Below are 24,247 nucleotides of genomic sequence, written 5' to 3' on the forward strand. Positions count from 1 at the left end.
TGTTTGTGTTTTACCCCCTAAAAAAATTTTTTTTTTTTTTTTTTTTTTTTTGACAAAGGCAAATATAAGTACATATAGGGTCACCCTGCAGAGTAGTTTCTATTGTAGCCCACTTGTGTGTATTACAGAAGTGCAAGGAGTATTGTGAGAGGAACGTGTGGGAAGTGCAAGGATAATTACATTCAAAGCAGAGAGAATCCCCTCAGAATCACCCCCCAAAAAGGCAAGATTGGAACAGAATGCTAGACAGAAGAGTAAAGAGTTAATACCCTCTCTTTCTTAGTCATATAATTTAAGGCTGTGGTTCTCAAATTTTATGGCTTGCATCAAAATCATCTTGGGAGCTTGATGAAAAAGACAGGTGCTTGGGTCTTACCCCCATAAATTCTGGTTTGCTGGGTCCAGGGTGGAGCCCTGGCGTCTCTATCTCTAAAAAGTTCTCTAGGTGATGCTCATGCATACTGTTTGAGAACCACTTACACAAGGTTTTCCCTGCGGGAAGGTTTACTCATCAAGCATAGAACAGCTCTTTTCATTAGGTGCTTGATCTGTGAAATACTAATACACACATTAGGCCAGTTGCCATACACAGAACAAAGCCCATAAAAATTTATCATCTTTTTGGGGTGAGGGGGGTGGGATTCGTTATCCTTTGTGTCGAGTGACATGGGACTAGTATATTGTATACAAAAATGAGAAATATCCCTCATGCTCTTTTGGTTTTCCTTAGCACTGGGAATTTGCCCCAAATAGTGTGCACTATCTCCTGAGCCTATGGCAGCGGCTGGCAGCCTCTGTGCCATACGTGAAAGCCACAGAGCCCCACATGCTGGAAACTTATACTCCTGAAGTCACCAAAGCCTACATCACATCCCGTTTGGAATCTGTGCATATCATATTGAGGTAAGGACACTGGGACAGCCTCCATCATTCACCCACTAGTAGCCTGGTGTCAGACTTGCCAGAGATCAGACACCCAGTGGGCAAAAATGTACTTGATAGGAGTCTTACTGGAGCTAATACTATGAATGATCATTTTTTTTTCACGACAGCAGATAGCATAGTCTGAAAGCAGAGTCTTTCTCTTTAATATCCTGTTCACATCCCCCTCTCACCATACCGCCATCAGTAGCAATATCTTTAAATACAAAGTATGTCAGTATAATGTTTGTCCTTGCCACTGACTTTCTTTAAACAACAAACCTTTATAGGCTGTAGAATTGTACTGCGTAAGCTATAGGTGCTTAATGTGAACTCCTAAGTAGTAAGTAAATGAATAAGATTACACAATCCAGAGCTTACTAGAAGCTGTGAGAATTCTAGGCAGCTGATCGCTGATTGTATCACATTAACACGTGGTTTCTGTCTACCCTAGTTATTAACTGGACCAGAAACCTATAGCTAAAGAAATGTCAGACCCTTTCAAAAATGACGTGTAAAGTTTATTTGTTTGTTTGTTTGTTTGTTTTAGAGACCTTTCTTATTTGTGTTATTTAGAGGGTGGAGGGCTTGACTTAAACCACAGATATTTATTTTCTCACAGTTTTGGAGGCTTTTAAGGCTAAGATCAAGGTGCAAACAGGGTTGCTTTCTAGTGAGGTCTTTTTCCTTGGCTTGCAGATGGCCACGTTCTCGCTGTGTCCTCACATGGCCTTTCCTGTGTGTGCACACAGAGATATATATCTCTGTTGTTTTTTCTCCTTATAAGGACACCAGTCTTATTGGATTAGGGCCCACTGTTGAGACCGTATTGAATCTTTTTTTGAGATATAATTGACATATGACCTTACATTAGTTTCAGATGTACAACTTAATGATTCAATATTCGTATATATTGCAAGGTAATCACCAAAATAAGTCTGGTTAACATCCATCACCATACATAGTTACAGATTTTTTTTTCTTGTATGAGAATTTTTAAGACTACTCTTATATATTTTTTTATTGGCTGTTTTTCAGGAGAATTTACATGAACTCTGAAGGTTAGGGGTTTTTTTAAGCCGGATTCTTAATTTGTTCAGAGTCAAGTGCATTTAATTGTTATAAGAATTATAATCTCAACTGTTTCTGACTTGCATCATTTCAAAATCTGTACTCACGAAGCCCACTAGAAGGAATTGTTTTGTTAGCTGCACAGTTTCTGTTGCTGAGGATTCAGCTGGTTTCAGTGAGACTGTTGGGTGGGGAGTGGTTACATGCATAGGCTCTGGGCCCAGATAGTCGGCTAATAGCTGTGTACTCTTCAGCAAGGTTGTCGTGGGGATTAAATTACTGTATCCCAGCCCAGCATGTGGATCATGGTAAACACACACACACAACTATGAACTGCTGGTTGCATTGGTGTTGGTGGTGGCTGCTGCTGGATTGTCATGCTGTGATATAATAATAGCTTGTAATATGACAAGATTTTTAAATGTAGGAACCAGTAGGCAAGACAAGACCTGTTATAGATGCACAGCGCCTCATCGACAGCTCTGAAATCCATGATATGAAAACTAAATTTTCTTATCAATTTGGCACCAAAACTCATTTGGTGGCAAAACTTGACATGCACTGGTATGAGACCATTTATAGCCTTTTAAAAAATTCTACTTGGTATGACTTCATAATTTTTATACATTTCGCCATAGGAATATTATATTTGACATACCACAGAGCCCATTAAGGATTCATATTACATGGCAAAAGCATCGTATTGCCTCCATAAAATCTGAATATTTCTGAATTGCAAAACACATCTGAACATAGTAGCCTTACTCAAGAAATGGGATACCTGTCTTTCTAAAGTTTAGTATAGTCGAGAATAAGCGAGAAGCTTAGAGCCCAGAACTCCTAGGAGTGAGAAGCATAGGGATGAAGGGATCAAGGCAGACAAATGTTAAAGACTGGAAATTCAAACTGAAAGATTAAAGACCAAAAGCAGAATATTCTTAAGGAAGACTGATGCTAGGGTGAAGACATCTGCCTTCTAACTTTTTTGACATTCTTTCCTTGGTTAAAAATAGTGTTGGGATATAGGCCTCTACTCTTAGAAATAGTGGCTAAATGAAGAAGAAAGCAAGCTGCTGCAGTGGTGAAATTAATAGGCATATTTTAAGAGAGGTGCCCTCTTTCTTCCCTTGGGAGTAGAGATGGACTGGAAGATCCTCTGGAGGATACAGGTCTGGTCCAGCAGCAGTTGGACCAGCTGTCTACAATTGGACGTTGTGAATACGAGAAGACGTGTGCGCTCCTCGTGCAGTTGTTTGACCAGTCGGCCCAGTCCTATCAGGAGCTGCTACAGAGTGCCAGCGCAAGCCCAATGGATATTGCAGTGCAGGAAGGTAAGTGGACAGTGGACCAGGTGTGCAGGGAGGTGCTCTCAGTACCCTTCCACTTATTGCCACCTCCAAAAGGAGTCTTCCATTATCAGTTACCTCCATATACACAAAATATTATTTGTTAAATGCCACAGAGGACTAGGGAAGAGTAACTGCAATAGGCGTGTTTAACTTTAAGAAAGTACTACACTCTAAAAATAATGGCCTTGTCTGATAGGGGAACCTTGGTTAGCTAATGAATTTCCCCCTTGGCATCACAGAAAGGTAACTATACTCCGTAGGAAAAGTAAGACTTTATGGCTTCTCCATAGTGAAGATTAAAGAAGCGCATAGTAAGAAATGAACCTCACAGTGAGGGATTTCTTCATGAAATTATCACTGGAGATGACACTAACGGGTCTTCTTCCTGTTGCAGGGAGGCTGACATGGCTGGTTTACATCATTGGCGCAGTAATAGGTGGCCGGGTCTCTTTTGCCAGCACTGATGAGCAAGATGCTATGGATGGCGAGCTTGTCTGTCGGTAAGTGTTCCCACAGAGCCTTCCCATTTCGCTGCTGCAACCCTGCCCCCATCTCCACTGCCTTTTGGTTTCTGGGACCACAGGAACTTGACGTGCTTCTGCTAACGCTTCCCTCCCCATTTATAGAATGTAATCTCATGAAGCTGATTGCCCGTGAAAATGAAGGACTGTTACAGGTCCAACTTCAGACCTTTTATAAGTACAGTGAGAATTCTGCCTACAGTCCTTACTAAAAAACAAAAAACATTCGCAGTAATTTAACAAGGAATTGATGGATACAGAATTAGAAAAACCAAAGTGGGGAGTAGCTTTTAGTTCTGTTTAAGAACAGTACCTCAGAGTTAATGAAAGATGGACTGCTTTTGCCAGATCAGAGTAAATCTAATAGGAAGCTGTGGTTCTTCAAATGTCCCCCAAAAACAGAATTATAATTTCAACAGCCTTTCAAATCTCTTGACCATGCACGCTTTTCCACCTACAGGATTTCAAGTTTTTTGTATCTGTGTGATTCTCATATTATTAAAAACCTATAAATGCACATTCAGTGATTTCTAAAAATATTTACCTAACATACAAATAAAAAGGTGGGATTTTTTTTAATGACCTACAGCAGAAGTTCTCAAACCTTTTCATCAGGACTATTTACTCTCTCAAAAAGTATTGAGGATCTCAAAGAGCCTCTGTTTAATGCAAGACACAGTGCTTATGGTATTAGAAAGTAAAACTGAGAAATTTTAAACATTTATTAATTCATCTTAAAATAACAGTAAGCCCCATTACATGTCAACATAATTTTTTTTAAATAAATATTTTCCAAAAAATGAGAAAAGTGGGTTTGTTCTAATGTCTGGGATAGTAGAAGTCAGCTGAATTCTCATACCTGCTTCTTCATTCAGTCTGTCGTGATATCACATACCTTGTAGCCTCTGGAAAACCCCACTGCACCCTCATGTGAGAATGCGAGTGACAGGGTAAATAATGTTTTAGTATTTTTATGAAAAAATGGTTTTGTGGCCTTTCAGAGACCTGCTACCTTGAAGGGTTCTAAACTTGCCGATGCTCTCTTCAGAAATGAACATAGAATTTATGGGTCCCCAGACATTTCAATCCATAGTCCTTATTCTGAAAATCCTTGTTTGTCTCTTTCCACCTCCATTTTGTTTATCAGATGCCTGTCTGCCCTTACGTGCCTTAATCCTGACAAAAGTTTGCACAGCACGTTACACTGGCATTTTTGAAGAGTCAAGCGAAGATTTACTAAGGATGACATCTCATACCTCTTTGATTCTGCAGCCTGGTGTGATACTGTGTGTGTCACAATATAAATTGAGTTTAGACAGTGTCTTGTGTACCAGCTCTCAACTTGAGTGTTGCAGCACAATTACTGAGTTTAATTCGCTCATGATATGTCACAAATAGTTTGTTACCTATTCTCACGATATCAAAATGTCACATGACTCACTTGTTATAACATTATTCTTATTCATCCAGCATTCACTCACTCGCATTCCAGTGTTTTCTTTTGGAGGGATGGGTGCAGGGAAAAAGGATGAAGTCACAGGTAGCATATCTGCTCTTGGTCCCTGGAAGCGTTACCACCTGTGAACATCGTCCTGCATGTGTCTCCATTCCTTTCATGGCTCTGTGAGAAAGAAGATTGAGAATCACTGGTTTAGTTTAGTCTCCTTCATTTTACAGATGAGGAGCTGGGATTCAGAAAATAAATTGCTTTACTCAGAGTTTCACAGAAATATCAAGGATGACCATTATTGTTGTACCTGTATTTTTTCCACTATTTTTAAGCAAATTACAAGTTCTTCTTCAGTGTACAATCTCATTGAATGGAAGTTTTAAACACCTAACTAGTCATTCATATACATTCCTCAGCTGTGGTTCCTGTGGGGCAGAAGGGGAGAATTTTGTTTTCTCCACAGAGCTTAGAGCCTGCAGAGGATGCCTTTCAGATAGGATGGGAGGGAGAAGAGACATGTACGACTATTTCTAGAGTGACCGGGATATCCTGCTGTTGAGAGAATCATTGCTCTTCTCCCTCTAGGGTGCTCCAGCTGATGAACCTAACAGATTCTCGCTTGGCTCAGGCAGGCAACGAGAAGCTAGAACTGGCCATGCTGAGCTTTTTTGAACAGTTTCGTAAGATCTACATTGGGGACCAGGTGCAAAAATCCTCTAAGGTAACAGACTCTCATTTGGCTCCGTTGGTTCTCCCTTCTGCTTGTGGAATTGCTGATTGAGGGAAATGGCTGGTAACAGTTCACATGCAGCCTCCAGGTTTTATGTATCAGGATCTTAGTCTGTAGAATCTGGGGAGACTCATCAGAGAATTGGGTCCCTGTCTGTAGTGTGCCATATATTTAACAAACGGCCAGTCAGAACATCTGTTGGTGTCCTCAGAATTGGCACTTCTCAGTCTCCGTACCCGAATTGATGTTCAGAACAGCAGAAGGTTTTGACAGCCTTTTTGTAAATTCCGGGTTGGAGGGCACTGGTAAGATGGGTCAGCATCTATCTACTGTTTAGCAACACTTAGAAACTAGCTCATGGCTCCGCCAGCATTGTTATCCATTTTCTTCCCACATATTACCCCTAAATGAAGACAAAAACAGTACCAGGATGTGATTTTTCTAATGTATATTTTCTGGTTACTTTCTCTTCCCTTAACACAACGCCAGCTGTACCGACGACTCTCAGAAGTTCTGGGCTTAAATGATGAGACCATGGTCCTGAGTGTCTTCATTGGAAAAATGTAAGTGTTTTGGCTTGCCATCAGCAAGAATCCCTTGCAATCCTGTTGCAACTGTAAAATGTGATCTTGGCATTTTGCTGCCAGTGCCTTGGTATTCCAGCATTGATCGTTTGCGTCAGAAAATTGTGCATTTGAGTGTGTGACAAGCTGTGCTTAGAGATATGGCCCGGCCCCAGAGCATTCCAGGCTTCTACAGGCAAGGATTTAATTTTGTTCACGTGAAATCTCATCCATAGCCTCTGGAATCATGGGTGAAATCCTGTCATGGCATTAGTGAAATGGCCCTTCCGCCCCAGTGATTGGTGCTCAGCCTATCACCCAATCAGTCACCCTGCTGCCAGGGTGCCCAGAGTGGGCATTCACTTTCTGCTGATTTCCTCTAGGTGTGCCTCCCAGGAGGAAAGCCCCACTTTAAAACAGGCTTACTCCTTTCAAGTAGCATCACGCTCTTTGAGAGTCTTTAATCTCCAAAATGTAGTGCTATTGTTTGACCTGTCTTCAAAGTTGGAGCTCCTAATTGGCTCTTTTTTCTGTTGTTGTTTTTTTTTTTAAGTTGTGCCCCTTTGTTTACATTTTTCCCTTTTTAGGAGTTCAATTTATCAAAGCGCACACTAGGAGCCAAATTACCCAGGGCTGTGTGCAAAGTGACATTTTGCCTCCTTCCAGCCATCTCAATCCTAAACACTCATATCCATGAGCTGGTTAATAATTTAATATGAAAAAAAGCAAAGGGGGTCTAAAGGACTCTGCCAGCCAAGAACCCAGAAGCAAGGGCTACTAGAATTCTGCAGCTGACAGTGGATGGTGCAGGTGCAGAATTGCATACGTCTGCATGTTATCACTGCCGCAGAAATCTCTTACCCTTGCTGCAGAAATCAGCCCTGGAGTGCCCCAGAATTCCAAGGGCCTGGGTATGGGCCAGTGTAGCTTTGGAACCAAGTAGTGAAGATTATCTGAAGGCTAATTTTTCTAGTCAACCAAATGTAAGTACGGAGATTTTATACCCATTTTTTGTGGTTGTGATGTCTGTGAATTGGTGATGCAGATGTGTGGTGATTCTTGATGGATGATTTTCTTCTCCCAACCCTCAAGGAAACCAGGCAAATCAAAAGTGTCTTTTCCTTTTTTTTTTTTTTTTGTCCTCCAGCATCACCAACCTGAAGTACTGGGGCCGCTGCGAGCCAATCACCTCCAAGACGCTACAGCTTCTCAATGACCTCTCCATTGGATATCCTTTTCTAAGCCAGCTTCTGTGCACGACAGGGACTATGATGTGCCACCCACCAGCTTAGAAATCATGGCCGCCTGCTGTTTCCACTTTAATTTAGTTTATATGTACTTAAGTATCTTCCTTTCTCCTAAGAGCCAAAGGCAGTGCCCACACAGAATTCAGGAATAATGCCAGACCCCAAAATTGAGCCAGCCCACAAGCTATTAATTTACTACAGATTTGTCCCTGGTTATCTCTAAGATCCAGAAATACCCACTAGATCTGTCCGATATGTACACACTTTTTATGGCCAAGATTTTAGCATCCTCAGTGGTGGCAAAATCCATCTTGATTGGCTATCGGCCTGTTGGCAACAGCACCCTAATTACAAACTTTGCAGTAAAAGTGGCTCTATACTTCCTCTTGGCTTGGACTAGATCTGCTCTAAAGTTTGAATTGCTGTAAGACAGCCTTTCACAACTAGTGGTTTGTAAGAGAAGTAAACCCTAAAAATATTATTTAAGTGACTTTTCTCAGTTCTCCCAAAGACTGTACATAGCTAGTACTATTCTAAATGCATAGGCGAGAAAGTTAATTCCACACACAGTGGATGCCTTAGGCAGGGCTTTAGGGCTTAGTTTTCTTTTAGAAGTCCTGTTGAGAAAAGTTACTCTAGGATATTCATCATTCTTGGAGGAAACAGCTGGGTTTTTATTTATTTTCTTACAGATAGGAGTTTGGTCTGGATAGTCTTGCATTGATCAGTTAAATACTGCTTAGAAGAGAACACATTTTTTTCTTTTCGGCAGTGTCAATACTCAGGTGGTTAAGAAAAATAAGATTATCTGAGTATGGAATTCATAGTTAAGAAACTATACTTTATCCTAGAAGGTTTCATGCTGCGTTAAAGATTCTTGGTTTGCATCACGCTTTCCTTGACCACCTTCCTTTGCCTTTACATACAGTAGTGTAAGGAAACTAGTGAAGCTTAGTGCGGTACAGTTCATGCTGAACAATCACACGGTGAGTGGTTTTAGCAGCTCTTCCTGCTTCTCCTGTCTAGCCACCCACACACTTTCTCAGCATGCAAAGAAGGTTAAGTTGAGGTCCATGGTGCTGCTACAGCCAAAGACTGTTCCCTGACTCCCATCATACTGCCAGATTACACTGCCTGTCATCAGAGCTGCTCCTAAGGGATCCGGATGGTCTGAGTTATGGCGAAGTCACCTACTGTCATTCATACTAAGATCAATTAGTTATACATAACAATAGCAGTAATCCAAAAAAATTTTTTTGAATACCCCTTATACCCTTTAAGAATGACGATGTAGCCATTCACTTGAAAGGGCTCAGAAATTCTAAAATTACTGGCTTTCATTCTGCCTCTAACCCATATTTTTATCATTTTAACTTGTGTTCTTTTTTTTCTATAGAGCGAGCACTTTTCATTTTTGGGTATTAACAATCAGTCCAACCTGACAGACATGCGGTGTCGGACGACCTTCTACACAGCACTTGGGCGTCTCCTCATGGTGGATTTAGGTACTGCATCAAATCCTAGAGGCTCATGAAGTAACCTGGTGCTGTTCTAGATTTTTACTTGAGGACAGAAAATTAGATGTGGGGGAGGACTTTTCTGTTGTTTCAACAGTAACAAAACTATCTAAAATAACAGTCTGATTTCACCAAGAATAGGTAACACTATTGTGGTCCCTGTAACTGGAAGAGAATTAAATATGTGCCTAAAGTTTTCAGCTAATGTGCCGTGGTTTTAAAATTCTATTCATATTTCTCATCTGTAAAATAAGAGAATTGGAAATTGAGTTTCCTAAATGCATCTTGTTGGCCAGATAACCCCTACACCCTACAGAGGTGCAACCCACCTGAGACAGCCAACACAACGTTTTATTTCCAGTTCGGTAGCACTATGAACCGGAGGGCATAGCACCCACTGTGTAGCTCTAGTTGTGATATTAGCAGTTTGGAGTGAACTAATAAATGAAGCAGAATGGCTTCATCATAATTTTGAGCTATTTAAATTTAATCCTAAAATGACTTTATGAAAAAGTATGAATAAAGCCTCCACACACACCTGATTCAAGTTCAAGTCTCACCTAGTTTGCATATACAGTCCTTTCTCAGCTGACTGTAGTTCTCACCTAAGGAAAAATAAATACATAACATAGTACCTTATACACATATCAATCGCTAATATTTTAGCTCGGTATCGAAAAAATTTGAACATTTCCAGAGGAGATGTTATCTAGTTTAAAAATTGTTTCTATATAGATATTTTATTCTGAAATTACTAATACCTGTTTGGGTGATAAAGAGCCCTTTGAGTTACCCTTGGATCTGCTCATCTTTCAAACCATCTTGTTTTCCATGCACACACAACTTTTAACTTGGTATATTGGGGTCACACCCTGGTTGTTTCCTTTACAGGAGAGGATGAAGATCAGTATGAACAATTCATGCTTCCACTCACAGCAGCGTTTGAGGCTGTAGCCCAGATGTTTAGCACGAATAGTTTCAATGAGCAAGAGGCGAAGGTGAGTCCTTCACCCACTGATTGATCAGCTTCTGGTTGAGGGCAGTTCCTGATAGAGACTGGCTTAGCTAGCAGTACAGAAAACAGTGCTTACCCAGAAATTTTCCGCTGATTTAGCTTTTTCTGTAATCTCCTAGACTCTTGGGATTTTGAAATAGAAGAGCTAGTATAGATTTGTAAACTCTGTTTTTATGATAAAGTGTGTTCTTAAGCAGCCCCTAGAATTTTTTTTGCCCGAGTTTCCAAATGTAGTAACAAAGTTATTTTAAGTTTTTGCATTGCTCTTTTAATCTCTGTTGTATCTTTATTCTATGTCCTCTCTTCATTTTTAATACTCCTTATTAGTGTCTCCTCTCTTTTTTCTAGATGTCTTGCCAGAGATTTCTTAGTCTTATTAGTCTTTACAAAAGGAAAAAATTTTTTTTTTACTTTATTTTAGCCCTGTTTTATCTATATTTTCTATTTTGTTAATCTTTGCTCTTAATCTTTATTTTCAGTATATTTTCCTTGGGGTTATTCTGTTGTTCTAACTTAACTTTTCAGCCCTTCTTCTTTCTTAATGTAATCATTTAAAACTATAAATGTCCCTTTAGGTATATTATTCCAGAAGTTGGGTTTTTTAAATTGTGGTTTAAAAAAAAAATTTACCATCTTAACCATATTTAAGTGTTCAGTTCAGTAGCGTTAAGTATATTCACATTGTTGTGAAACAGGTCTCCAAAATCCATAAGTTTTGATATGTAACATTTTTATTATCATTCAGTTCTTTATATTTTCTAATTTCCATTTAGATTTCTTCTTTGACACATGAGTCATTTGGAAAAGCTTATGAATTTCCATATATATGGAATTTTAAAGTTACCTTTAGTTATTGATTTCTGGCTCTCAGAATTGTCATTTTTAGATTTTTGCTTTCCTCATCTTTTTACTTCATGCATACCTGCTCTCCTTACCTCTAGCTCTCTGTCCCAAAACCGGAAGACACTATGCTGTTAATATTTATAGGACATTTTTGCAGTGTTCATAATGACACAGGCTGAATTCTTAGAGCCACCAAATAGTTAGGGATATCGCCCCTCCAAAATGCAAGATTTTATCTGACATTCTAAAATTCTTTTTCATCTTTAGAAAGCCTCTTAGTTTTCTGTCTCCAACTCAGCAGGGAAGTCAGAACTATTTACTTAAAGCAGGCTGTTAGCAGAAGTGTGGTCATTTTTGACAAATGAGTCAGGATCCCAAATGTGATATCTCCTTGAGCCCACTAGTGATTATTAGCTTTTAAGAGCAGTCTTATACTGTTCAGAGCCCACAAGTAAAAGTTCTGCTGAGAAAGACAGCATTGGATTTGGAGTCTTAGTTCTGTTAGTACTAACCCTGGCCCTCCTGCCACCCAGCGGCATGACTGAAGGCACATTATTTGACCTCTCTTGGCTTCAGTCTCTTTTTCTGTACAAGCATAGTGTAGACTTTATAACTCCGAGATTGAACACATCCATCTTATTCCAGGCACTATGTGGTCTCCATTGCCTTCCTCTGGCAGGATCTGCATCTGAGGTCCTGTAGTGCTGCTGGCACCTTCCTGTCATTAGATGTGTTACTAGACCTTCAGGATATGTGGCTCTTCTACCTCTTCTTGTACGGACTTTTTTTTCTTTTTTTCTACCTCTTAAAAAGGTTTTTTGCTTTTCCACTTTTTACGTATGATTTCTCACAATGTCTTAAAAGTTTATCAGCCTCTATTTTTGCTGAGATGAGCCAGGAAACATCCCTTTTTCTTAGTATAGCAACATTCCAAAACTAACTTTCCAAATGAAAAGATTTCGTTCTAGTATGGAAGAGATCGATTCCGAATATTTGGGAAGGAGCATTTGTAGAACGATAGGAGGAAGAATTTTATTACAGATATGTGAAGTCCCCATCGGGTGGTTATAGGTTTGCTTTTTCTTCTATTTTAACATACTTTTTCCTTCTACTACAGCGAACTCTAGTTGGCCTAGTAAGAGACCTGAGAGGAATAGCTTTCGCCTTCAATGCCAAGACCAGCTTCATGATGCTGTTTGAATGGATGTATCCTAACACGGGTCACAGCAAGCCTTAACTGAAGTGTGAATAGGTGATGGAGTCATCAGGAAGGAGGGGTTGGGCGGCAGGGAGAAGTGAAGCTTCAAAGGAGATGAAGGGTTACCCAGAATGCCTGCTGCATATCTTATAAGCTGCCATTCCATGGTGGTCTGACGACATAATGCTGTCTACTCTGGTCATTAAGATCAGAAAATGAATGAGGTGGTTTCCCAGCTTCTCTTTGTGTCCCAGACATAAATGCCTGTGGAACTATTGCACGTAAATTTTGCTACATTTGGAAAATAGGCATTTCAATCCACTAAAAAAAAAAGACAGCTCTACTAGGAATTAGAAAGTCTGTCCTTACTGACTTTATAACCCTGAACAGATCATTTCAAATCTGAGTGCTTCTGTTTCTCCAGTTATTATGTAACAAATAGCTGATTCCCTATCATATCATAGAAGTGATAAGAGGATAAATAACTATATGAAATGCATTGTTATATAAATTACAATGTATTATTAGACACCTATTACATGTTAAAGGACACACAGTCACTATAGCACCACCTGGTAGAAAGACTCCACGATCAGCAAGCAAGAGACAGGAAATTAGAAAACATTGTAATTTGGCAGTTTGTGCCTGGCCAGTGCTGAGAAATTATTTTAAATTCTGTACCTCTGTGGATTTAGAATTCGTCCTTAGCTTTTCATTTTCAGATACCCATCCTACATGCCAATTCTCCAGCGCGCAATTGAGCTATGGTACCATGATCCAGCCTGTACCACACCCGTGCTCAAGCTGATGGCTGAATTAGTTCATAATAGGTAAGCAGGAGGATGATTTTCAAAGGGCATAATTGCCCTTTTATTTGAGACAGCCCTGAGAGAATTTGCTTTCTAGTGTTTTAGGTAGATTGTGGAAGATAGATAATAAGGTTCACTGCTATCAAAATTTGAAAAACTCTAAAAGTTTGCTTTTGTTTATTTGAAAGAAAAGTGTCCTAGCCATACAAAGCCATAGCTGCTTACAGGAAATAAGAGTCTCAAGGTATACATTCCTCAGAGGAGTGAATTTGGTAACCAAGATTCTGATTTCCCTGCCCACACATATAAAAGTCAACGTTTGGTAATGATGCCATGTCCATCAGATTTCATAGAGACAATTGAAAGGATACAGTATGCATTAGAATACCCTCTATTAAGCAGGGTATTTGTTAGGCAAATTACAGCAGGATCAGTAAAGATTTACTTAAAAAGAAAGAGAACACTTTCCAAAATACCAAATTTTAGATTTGCCCAACAATTTAGGGATGGAGAAAAAGAAAACTAATTTAGGATGTAGGAAAAGAAAAGTCCAGCACTTTGACTTCATTAGGATTTCAGGTCTGTGTATCTGCCTCTCGTGGCACTCCTAAGAGAATAATGTTTAAAACTACCTCAGTGAGGGAGTAGGTAACATTCAAAGAGTCTATTGTGTCCCATGAGGCTTATAGGTCAAGAGTTGCTCATTTATGAAATAGATGTCTGAGACCCTCTACTCTTTGTCGGGCAGTTTCTTAGCTATTGTGCCAGACAGACCTCTGCCCTCTTAGATGTTTGTTACATTCTGGGGGGACGACAGTAAAACAAGTATGGATGATCACTTTAGAAAGTAGTAAGGGCTATGAAAAAAATAAGGTAAGAAGAGGGGAATTGAAGGAGAAGAGGGTCAGAGAAGGCCTCTCAGAGAATATGATATTTAAGCTGGGATATGAATGACAGGAGAGAGTCTGGTGGCCCTGCAGAGAGAAGGGGAAAGAGCATTCTAAACAGAAAACAGTTGCAAAAGTCCTAATATGGGATGCGCTTGCTGGGACTTGAGACAGAAAAATGCCACTGCTGGGAGCGTGGTGGTGAGGGGAGGCCATGGCAGGCGGAGTCGAGCAGGTGAGCAGAGGGCCTGATGGACCAGTGACATGGTACTGCAATAGTGGAGGATGGGCGCTTGTTCTTATTACACTGGGAAGCTGCTGAAGTGTTCTAAGCAAGGGGTTAAAGTGATCTCATTTATATTATTTAAAGGTATCGTTTTAGGGCGTGGTTCCATAGTGTAGCAGTTAACACTTCTGCTTTACACACAGAAGTCCTGGGTTCACATCCCAGTGGAGCCACGGTCCATGATCTACGGCCATGTCTGGTCTTGGAAGCTAATCCCGATTCTGATCTCGGAAGCTAAGCAGGGTCGGGCCTGGTTAGTACTTGGATGGGAGACAACCTAGGAAGACCAGGTGCTGTAGGCATAAATAATAAATAATTTTTTTTTTTGAAGTATCATTTTGGCTGCTACATGAAAAATAGGACTGTAAGGGGGCAAGAGTAGACCACAGAGGAAGTAGATGGATTCAGGGCATATTGCAGAGCTAGATCTTGATGGAATCAGCATGGAGAGGGAAGGAAAGAAGAATCAAGGACTCTTGGGTGCGAGGCCTCACAACTAGAGCCAGTAAAGCTCATTAAAAGGTACAGCCAACCAAAGAAGAGTTGCTCTGGTCTAGGGAAATCAGGAACTCAAAACTCAGGTCGTTTAAAATGTCTGCCGTCCCTGCCTGACGTGTGTTGTAGCACGCCCAGGCCCTTTACATCGTCTCTTCTGATAAAGTGGTATCCCTCCCTCAGTTGCCACTGAAGCTGTAAAGGTTAATGTACATTAATGTCTAAAGGCTACATGTTAGTACTACCAAGAAGTGATGGTGATAGAAGCTCTGTCTTCATCAAATAAAATTGAGAATTTTAGAATAATTTTATCTGCTGCCTCATTTTTTGTTTCCTTTAAATATATTCAATTTGAGCAGCAGAACTTGAATCTAGCATGTTGGGTCTTCAGGATAAAAGCTGTTTCACTATTTCTATGTTTTTGATTAACCTGGTTATTTCACATTAGGACAGGTAATCTGCACATTAGTGCAAAAAGAATCACCCAAGGTACCCAGATGAGAGCCTGAAGTACCACAGTCTCAGCAACGTACTTCTGACTTCTCTCCTTCTGTGTTTTCTGCTCAGATCCCAGCGACTCCAGTTTGATGTCTCTTCCCCCAATGGCATCTTACTCTTCAGAGAAACCAGCAAGATGATAACAATGTATGGTAAGTGCCTTAGGGGAACATGCCCCTCGAAGTGAATTCTAGCTCTGTCACTACACTATACGCAGTGTGGGCTTCATGCAGAAGCCAGGACGGCACTGCCAGGGTGTTGGCACCAAGGACCTTTGGAGGAGGAGGGTTGAATTGGTATATAAACTACCACTTATAGTGTGATTGAATGTATATATCACATGTCTACTCAGGCAATCGCATCCTGACACTAGGAGAGGTCCCAAAGGATCAGGTCTATGCACTGAAGCTCAAGGGCATCTCCATCTGCTTCTCTATGCTGAAGGCTGCTCTCAGTGGGAGTTATGTCAACTTTGGAGTCTTCCGTCTCTATGGAGACGATGCCCTGGACAACGCTCTCCAGACCTTCATCAAGCTGCTCCTCTCCATTCCCCACAGCGACCTCCTGGTAAGCCTTAAGCTTCATTGACGGGCTCCTCATCATGTCATCTTTACTTGGCCTGAGACCATGATTGAATGTTTCTCTGGAGAACTATAAGCTAGCTCCAACTGAGTCTTTTGTTTTCCCACCTGCTGGTAACTGAGCCATTTTATTTAAGACCTTGCTCACTTCGTGCTGGGTAGACAGTGCCAAAGCTGACTTTCACCCTCTTGTCCCACAGGACTACCCCAAGCTCAGCCAGTCTTACTACTCACTGCTGGAAGTCCTGACCCAGGACCACATGAACTTCATTGCAAGCCTGGAACCTCACGTCATCATGTATATTCTCTCTTCCATATCTGAAGGACTCACTGCACTTGGTAAGCACCTGGATTGGTTGGTTGGTTAGTTTTTACCACATAACTAAACAGAAAGAGAGAATCCTGCCCCAATATCTGCTTTGAGGAGCTGGTCCCACCAACAGAGTGTATAATTCATGGGTACATTCTCATCCAGCAAATACTGACCCCCTCCTAAGGACCAGGCACGTGCTAGGCACTGAGTATACAGCGATTAATAACGCACAGTCCTGTCCATTAGGGGCTTTCTCTCTGGTGGATGAAACAGACGTGTAAATAGACAACTACCTGTTTACCTACCCAATAACAGTTGGGGGGTATGAAGGGCTCTTAGGAAGCACCCCTAAACTGGTTTTGAGGAGAGGTAGGGTCAAGGAAGGCTGGCCGAGAACTGATATCAACACGTAAACATAAAAGCTGAACAGGCTTTACCAGGTTAGTGGGGGAGGCTCCCTAACATCAGGAACAGCAAGTTCTAGCACCTAGAGGCAAGAAAGAGCTGGAAATCCAGATGGCTGCACACCCGCGCAGAAGAGGAATGAAGCTGGACAGAGAGGCGAGCAGACCTGGAGATCACAGGGGGGCCCTTCAGCCATTACTGCTTGTTTGGGTTCTATCCTAAGGTAGTAGAAGCTGTGGAAGAGGTCTCTAGCTCCATAAGTTTTTTCATCCTTCCCCAGCTGGTTCCTGTCAACCATTTTGTCCCCAGGCTGCCTTCCAGAATCTTAGTAGGTGTGTATGTGTTCAGAGAATAAAATACATCTATACATTAGGCTAAGCAAAACATAAAATAGGAAGATTAAGTAAACTGCAAAGTATTCACGATGCGTTGCAAACGCATAGAACGACATGGGTTGTCTGCTGTGGCGAGTTCCCCACACGTCTGCGTTTACCTCCAGCTGGATGCACAGCCATGTCAGGGGCAGCCCAGCCGGGGTAGCAGACCCTGCTTTGGAAGGCTCTTTTATAGCTTGAAATTGGATGACTTCTGCACAAATAGTGACAGAATGGTTTACTCTCTTAAGGGTTGGTTCATCCATTAGTCTTCTGGCCAGAGCCTCTCTTGGTGAGAGCTCTGTCCACAGGCTGTGTTGTAATGTCACCTTTATGAAATGCGTTGAGTCTGCAGCCCCACTGCCATACTCCAGGATGTTTCAGAGAGAAAGAATACAATAACCCACTCTAACAAACTGTAGATGTTGACAGGCTATACTAAGCTGGGTTTAATAACATCTCCCACCTTAGACTTCTTGAATTTTAATCATAGCCCTTCCGATTACTAGCAGTGTGATCTTGAGGCAAGTCAGATAACTTGTCCAAAATTTGTTTTACTCATTTGTAAAATGGAACACTGTCTCCTGGAGTTTTCAAGAGGATAAATTAGATATAATATCTATATTGTCCTTAGCACAATATCTGGCACAAAAGTACTTGCTATATGTGAACTATTATTTTTTATGAAACAGACATACATCCACAGCACTATGAGTCAATAATTTCAATAATATCTATTTATATTATCACCACACACTCACTTTCAAACTTAGACTTTGACTTATGATGAAGGTGAGAGGTTAACAGGAAGGATCCTGAGCAGTGGCTCAACGGGCCACAGTTCCCAGTCCGACTGGCTGTGGGATCTCAGCCGAGGGCAGTCCGTGTTTGCTCGGGTCACCATCAGCAGCTCAGTATCCCTGCTTTGTTCCACCCTTGCCCTCTTGCTTCCAGACACCATGGTTTGTACAGGCTGCTGCTCCTGCCTGGACCACATCGTGACATACCTCTTTAAGCAGCTGTCACGTAGCACCAAGAAGAGGACAACACCCCTGAACCAGGAGAGTGACCGCTTTCTGCATATCATGCAGCAGCATCCAGAGATGATCCAGCAGGTAAGGAGCGTGAGGGTTGGGAAGCAGTGCGGGCTGTCCCACAGTAGAGGAACCGCTCCAGGAAAGAGAGGAAGCCAAACAAATAATAATTCTGACTAGCACCTCACCATATTAATGCTGCCTGTGTGAAATTTGTACCTTAAAATTGCAATAGATTTTGAGTGTGCTGAGTAATCATTAGACGTAGGAAATCTGAAAAAATCAGGTTCTGAATGATTGTGAGTGTCACACCAACCCCTGTGCTTTGGGCCTATCCCATGAGCGCTATCCTCCTTCCATGACAGTGACTTTCCTCCCTCACAGCTGTAAATGGAGCATGAGTTAGCAGTGTTCAGCCGTGAAGCTTGTATTCCCACTTGCAAAATAGGAACAAAAATGCAGGACAAAAGGAAATAACCACACAGAGATCAAACCGCACGCTTGCCATCATTTCATTTGCATGCAGTACCTTTTCAAAAATAAGCTGTACAGAAATATACTAGATAAAAATAGATAAGGAAATGGAATCAATGGAATTACTTAGATTTCAACCAATCTCATCTTTGCCTACATTGTTCTCTAAGGAAGCAGTGAAATAATTTACATCCCCGTCACATTCTCAAAATGTTATAAAGCTGGGTCCTCTGAGAAAAGCGCAAGGAGCTATAGTGCAAGGTGATTTTGTACCGTGATCATTTGCTTGACCCATCCCATTCCTCACAAATCTGGGTGAACTGGGGAAGTATGAATTGTCAAACCAATTTAAAGAATAGGAAAGGAAATGTCTTAGAAAAAAACTTACCTTGTAATAGAAAATTAAAATGAAGCTGCATAAAATATTTGTCAGGTTTACCCTAGACAGAAAAGGCCCTTCACCCCAGTAAACTCCTCTATTGAGAATCTGGAATTCTATCTTGGGTAGCCACACACTAGGTCACTGCCTCAGATTCTCCATTTCCAGATGCTGTCAACGGTGCTGAACATCATCATCTTCGAAGACTGTAGGAACCAGTGGTCTATGTCCCGACCGCTACTGGGCTTGATACTACTTAATGAAAAGGTGAGAGAGCCAGCTCCCTGGTGGCCAGAGCCAGAAGCAGGGGTAGGTGCGCATTTTTCAGGGCACTATGAGAAGCACTTCTAGAAACACCCCACAATGGTGAAAGAGAGGGAACATGTACCATTTTTCTAAGCAAATCTTATTCACACTTTAACACATAATCACTTAGCTGTTAGACGTCAGCATGCGTGGCAGTTCAGAGGAAAAGGATGAGGAAGTGTCACAAGGGGAGAACATACCTGGAGATCAGAGCGCCTGCGACCCAGGTCTGAGTCCAGCGCTGCCATAAAAAACACGTCAGTCTAGAGATTCCTCGGAAAGAATCTGGATCAGGTGGTCATGATAGTGTTTACAGAATTTAAATTCTTGACATTTAAGTAAAATAAAGATACATTATCCTACAAGTGCTTGCTTGAATTTAAAAAAAAAAAAAAAGGCCATCCAATTTTAGTAGTATTCCATTTTTTTCTTGGAGAAGAATGCTCCTTTAACCCTACAGATGACCGAAGGCTAATCTGGAGGGTTAATCTGCCTTTCCCATCTTCTCTCCTTACCGTCTCACTCCCGGCCCCACAGTATTTTTCTGACCTAAGGAACAGTATCGTGAACAGCCAGCCACCAGAGAAGCAGCAGGCTATGCATCTGTGTTTTGAAAACCTGATGGAAGGCATAGAGCGAAATCTTCTCACAAAAAACAGAGACAGGTGAGTATAGATGGCCCTGCGAAGAAATCCTATGCAGTTGTTTTTCAAATCATTGAAACAGGAGATTCCTTGTCTTTTAGAGGCCATTTAAGCAGTGCTGTCCAATAGAAAAGTAAGTCACAGAAGTAATTTTCAATTTTTGAGTAGCCACACTAAGAAAAGTAAAAAGAAACAGACAAAATTCATTTTAATATGTTTTATTTAACATATTAGATCCAAAATATCATGCCCATGTGTAGTTAATAATTAAAATTAAGAATTAACATTCTTGTTATTATGGTTAAGCCTTCAACATCCTACGTATTTTATACTTGTCAATTCAGATGCTAAATTTTCATCAGAAATACTTGACTTCTATTTAAATTTCATAAAATTTACAGCTGACAAAGTAGACTCCCATACCGAAGTTGTTCCAAACATATTTAGAAGTCTTCGATAACTGAACTGAATGTCACATTTTCTAAATTAATTTATTAATTTTAATTAATTTACAATTTGGAGATTTGTAATTAATTAAGGTGCAATTGGGGAACTGCATTTTAAATTTCATCTAGTTTGATTTAGTTCCTTGATTGCACTGGGCACAGTTCAAGTGCTCGATGCCACATACGGCTAGGAGCTACCACACTGGAGGGCACAGCTCTGTAGTACCAATCTCCTGGCATCAAGAAATGAGATAGCTTCTTCATCCTCTTTCTTTGTGCGGATTACTTCCTGCCTCTGTCCATGAGATTCCTTTTGTGCTGCCGTGAACCCAAGGTGGCCCTTAGACCTCCAGATGTGACCAGATCTCAAGGCCCACCACAGAGTTGTCAAGTAGAAAGGGGCACAAAACTAGCCAAACTGTCCCTTAAAGACTGACATTTACTGACCTTCTAACCAGAACCCATCAATTCATACATTCCGTCTCTCAGTGGCCACTTATCTGCTAGAAACGTTTTAGGCAAAGACCTTTCCCTTCTGCCAAACTCCCCCAACCTACATGCATCCTCTCTTAGGTTCACCCAGAACCTGTCAGCATTCCGTCGAGAAGTCAACGACTCGATGAAGAACTCCACTTACGGCGTGAATAGCAATGACATGATGAGCTGACACCTCCTTGGAATCTACCTGTACAGAGCAGCGTCCCTTCGGTCTGGCCCAGAGGGGCGAACAATTACAAGGGAGAGGGCCTGGCTGATCCTGGCGCCCTTCTCCAGGGGTGTGGAGAAAATGGCAAAGGTCAACTAGCTGTTTCCCCAGGGAATAGGGGTGTGAGTGCACTCACTAGGGGGCAGGGCGCTGCTGGTTCTTGGGGGATGGGGTGGGAAGGGTGGTGGGAGGAGATAGAGACACAAATATGTGAGACTCCAGCCCCCTCTCCTGGGGCCACCCAAAGGGGGAGAACCCCCAGTGTCCTGCCACAACCTGCCTTGTATAAACATGTACATTTTTTCATAACATTTTGAACAAGGTTTATATTGACTCAAGTTTAAAAACAAAGTGTGACTGAAAAATTTTTACAGAGTCTAGTGCACCAATGCTGATGTAAGGGGTTGTGTATGCAAGTGAGGAAAAAATGTGTATTCTGGTGGCCTGAAGCTTTACTGGACGAGGATGTGTGAACGTGCAGAGATATATTTAGTGACACAGTGTAGAGAGGCAAAAAAAAAAAGTAAAAATTCCAAATGTATATTTTTTCTTATTGCCCTTTCCTTGCCCCCAAAATTATCACTTCCTGTTACTGTATTACCCTTGTTATTAGGAACTCTAAGCCATGCGGAGCACCATCCCTCCCCTTCAACCATAGATGCTGCCCAAGGTCCCTCGGCCTCTTACGGTGACAGACAACTCCAGCTAAAAGTGTTTGTTTGGTGTTCTTAGCTTCATCCTTTTTCCCACTTTGCTCACCCTCATCCTCAGACAGATGCCTCTTGCTTTTAAAAGTCGGATATAACTCTATGACTTAGGGTTCTTGGTCTCTGTAACGGTAGAGACGAGAGAAGGGATTGAGCCAGTTGCTCTCCTGTGGAGTGATTTGGATGAGTCCAGCAGAGGCCCAGCTGCGTGTGGCCAATAACTTTTAGTCTTCCCCAGCCCTTGAGGCAGTGCGTGTGGATGCGTGCGTGTGGATATTTATATATGTACCCTGCACTCATGAATGTATGAACTGGAGGAAGTTACTACAGCGGAGGGGTTCTTAATAACAAGGTCTGCCTAGCATGAAGTATTTAACATTCTCCCACCCCCTTAAAAATATACATTTTTATAAAATGAAAACCATAATAAATGTTTTGAATATTTAAAAAAAATAACCTACAGAGGAAAATTAATGGAGAAAGCTATTTGCCTTGTACTTTTTCCACAATCGTTGCTGCTAGTTGTACGCATCTCTAGTTCAGCTCTTGCCCATGGGACACTCATCAATTAGGTTTTATTTTTATTTCTCTCCTCTACCCCCAGAAACAAGCCTGTTAATTTTTTCTTCCTTCTCCTCTGGCGACTGTGTGGTGAATCCTTTCTTGCGTGATCAGGTTGCGGATAGACTTGTAAGGGTGTTTGCTGCATACAGTGTAAGCATTGTGACCGCCAATAAACTTCAATGGTTTCTACTGACCCGGTTTCAGCAATCAAGTCTAGTGTGTCTGGAAGGACATGTCTCATTCAAAACACATGAAGATAGTTGAAACATGCATTCTTAAAAGCCAGTGGATGACAGGGACCTTGAAAAATTATCTTGTTTCTCATTGGACTCAGTCTGACTGAGTTTCTTTTAAATGCCTGATTGATTAGTTAATACGCAGTCTTTAAAAATCTGCAGTAAAGACTTCATGTACATTTTTCATAATATTCGGAACAAACTTTATATTGACGCAAGTTTTAAAAACAAAAAGCACTGAAAAATGTTTACAGAGTCTGGTGCACCGATACTGATGTGAGGGGTTGTGTATGTAAGGAAACTGTGTGTATATTTACACATATATGCTGCTGTCCACAGCTACAAAAGTGAAGCCACTCTACCTCTTTACTAGCTTCCAGGTGATAACACAGCAGCCAGCAGAGAAGTATTAATGGCACAAAGCCCAGTTTTGTTCATGTTCTGACATCTGCTCCTCTAAGGTGGATTAGACCCTGACACATTCAAGGGTAAAATGCTAGCTCCTAAATACTTTGCAGACCTCATGGGCCATAATTATCAAATGAAGAACGCTACAGATAACGGACTACTTCTCATCCCCATACTACATAGTACCTAGGTATGCGGGACCATATTTGCCGGAAACACTGAAAAGTATTAGGATACAGATAGGAATTGTACCGTGATACAATGAATAACGGGCTCTAGAGGGCAGATTTTGTCCACCTTGTCTAGATGTACTGGTACCTTTGCTCTCTGTCTTCTGGGTACCTTCTGGGTCCTAAATTCTTTCAAAGGGAAAAAATTGTATCCTAATGGCTGGAGGGCACATGGGAGTGATTCACCTTAGCCAAGTCTTTCTCTAAGCCTAACAAACATAAAATGGTCAGGCTTCATTAATAAACAAAACACTCCAGCCACGTTACCCATCACACTCCTCAGAGGTACGTGAAGACCACCCCACTTCCCCAACTATCCTGACATGCTGACTGACCAGCAAACCAGAGCCTGCCCTTCCTCTCCACAAAAACTTTCAGAAGCAAGAACCCCCTCCACCCCCCGAGGTGGTGGTCTCCTAAGCGCAGCCCGGTCTTGACAAAGTGCCTTGTTAAAATCTCCCACAACAAGTTTTTTAAACAGTGAAGCCATTTCTTCCTTGACAAATGGGGGCACCCCAAAAAGTAGCCTTTTTTTCTGGTCAGAGATTGGGTTCACATGATTCAACCTAATGTGAAAGCCAGTTATCTTTAAGCTAGTTTATCCAAGAAATTAATGTGGTTTTATTCTATTAAAACAGGAATTTATTAGTTTCTAGGCTGTCCTGGGCACCATGGTCACCTCGTCAAGTCCTTCAGACAATGCTGACACAAATTGTACCTTTTAATGACAAAACACCTAACATCTTTACTGCAGATTATTATAGTATGTATGTATTTGTTTCGTTGGCTCTACCCAAATAAGGCAGTGGTCCCCAACCTTTTTGGCACCAGGGACTGGTGCACCTATGAGAATCTAATGCCTGATGATCTGAGGTGGAGCTGAGGCGGTGATGCTAGCGCTGGGGACCGGCTGCAAATACAGATGAAGCTTCGCTCACTCACCCACTGCTCACCTGCTGTGTGACCCGGCTCCTAACAGAAGTTCAGAACCCCTGAAATAAGGGTTATCTGCTTCCACTAAAGTAAATCAGACAAAAGAA

The 24,247-nt window shown here is 41.4% G+C and overlaps 1 protein-coding gene across 1 annotated transcript in view; it reads left to right on the top strand.

Moving 5' to 3' along the window:
* Positions 1 to 22,526, top strand: part of XPO7 (exportin 7) — a 34,775-nt gene extending 12,249 nt beyond the window's left edge. The window contains exons 10-27 of the mRNA XM_025044192.1: positions 731 to 903; positions 3,130 to 3,323; positions 3,736 to 3,841; positions 5,898 to 6,033; positions 6,532 to 6,605; positions 7,753 to 7,833; positions 8,775 to 8,838; positions 9,249 to 9,357; positions 10,261 to 10,367; positions 12,345 to 12,433; positions 13,148 to 13,255; positions 15,470 to 15,552; positions 15,753 to 15,967; positions 16,182 to 16,320; positions 18,028 to 18,188; positions 19,129 to 19,227; positions 19,804 to 19,931; positions 20,930 to 22,526. Coding sequence (XP_024899960.1) covers positions 731 to 903; positions 3,130 to 3,323; positions 3,736 to 3,841; positions 5,898 to 6,033; positions 6,532 to 6,605; positions 7,753 to 7,833; positions 8,775 to 8,838; positions 9,249 to 9,357; positions 10,261 to 10,367; positions 12,345 to 12,433; positions 13,148 to 13,255; positions 15,470 to 15,552; positions 15,753 to 15,967; positions 16,182 to 16,320; positions 18,028 to 18,188; positions 19,129 to 19,227; positions 19,804 to 19,931; positions 20,930 to 21,023 — 2,160 coding nt within the window. The 3' untranslated portion in view covers positions 21,024 to 22,526. The remainder of the gene's footprint in view (positions 1 to 730; positions 904 to 3,129; positions 3,324 to 3,735; positions 3,842 to 5,897; positions 6,034 to 6,531; positions 6,606 to 7,752; positions 7,834 to 8,774; positions 8,839 to 9,248; positions 9,358 to 10,260; positions 10,368 to 12,344; positions 12,434 to 13,147; positions 13,256 to 15,469; positions 15,553 to 15,752; positions 15,968 to 16,181; positions 16,321 to 18,027; positions 18,189 to 19,128; positions 19,228 to 19,803; positions 19,932 to 20,929) is intronic.
* The last annotated feature ends 1,721 nt before the right edge of the window (positions 22,527 to 24,247 follow it).

The sequence above is a fragment of the Pteropus alecto genome, unplaced genomic scaffold (genome assembly GCF_000325575.1).
Source record: "Pteropus alecto unplaced genomic scaffold, ASM32557v1 scaffold160, whole genome shotgun sequence".
Taxonomy (NCBI): domain Eukaryota; kingdom Metazoa; phylum Chordata; class Mammalia; order Chiroptera; family Pteropodidae; genus Pteropus; species Pteropus alecto.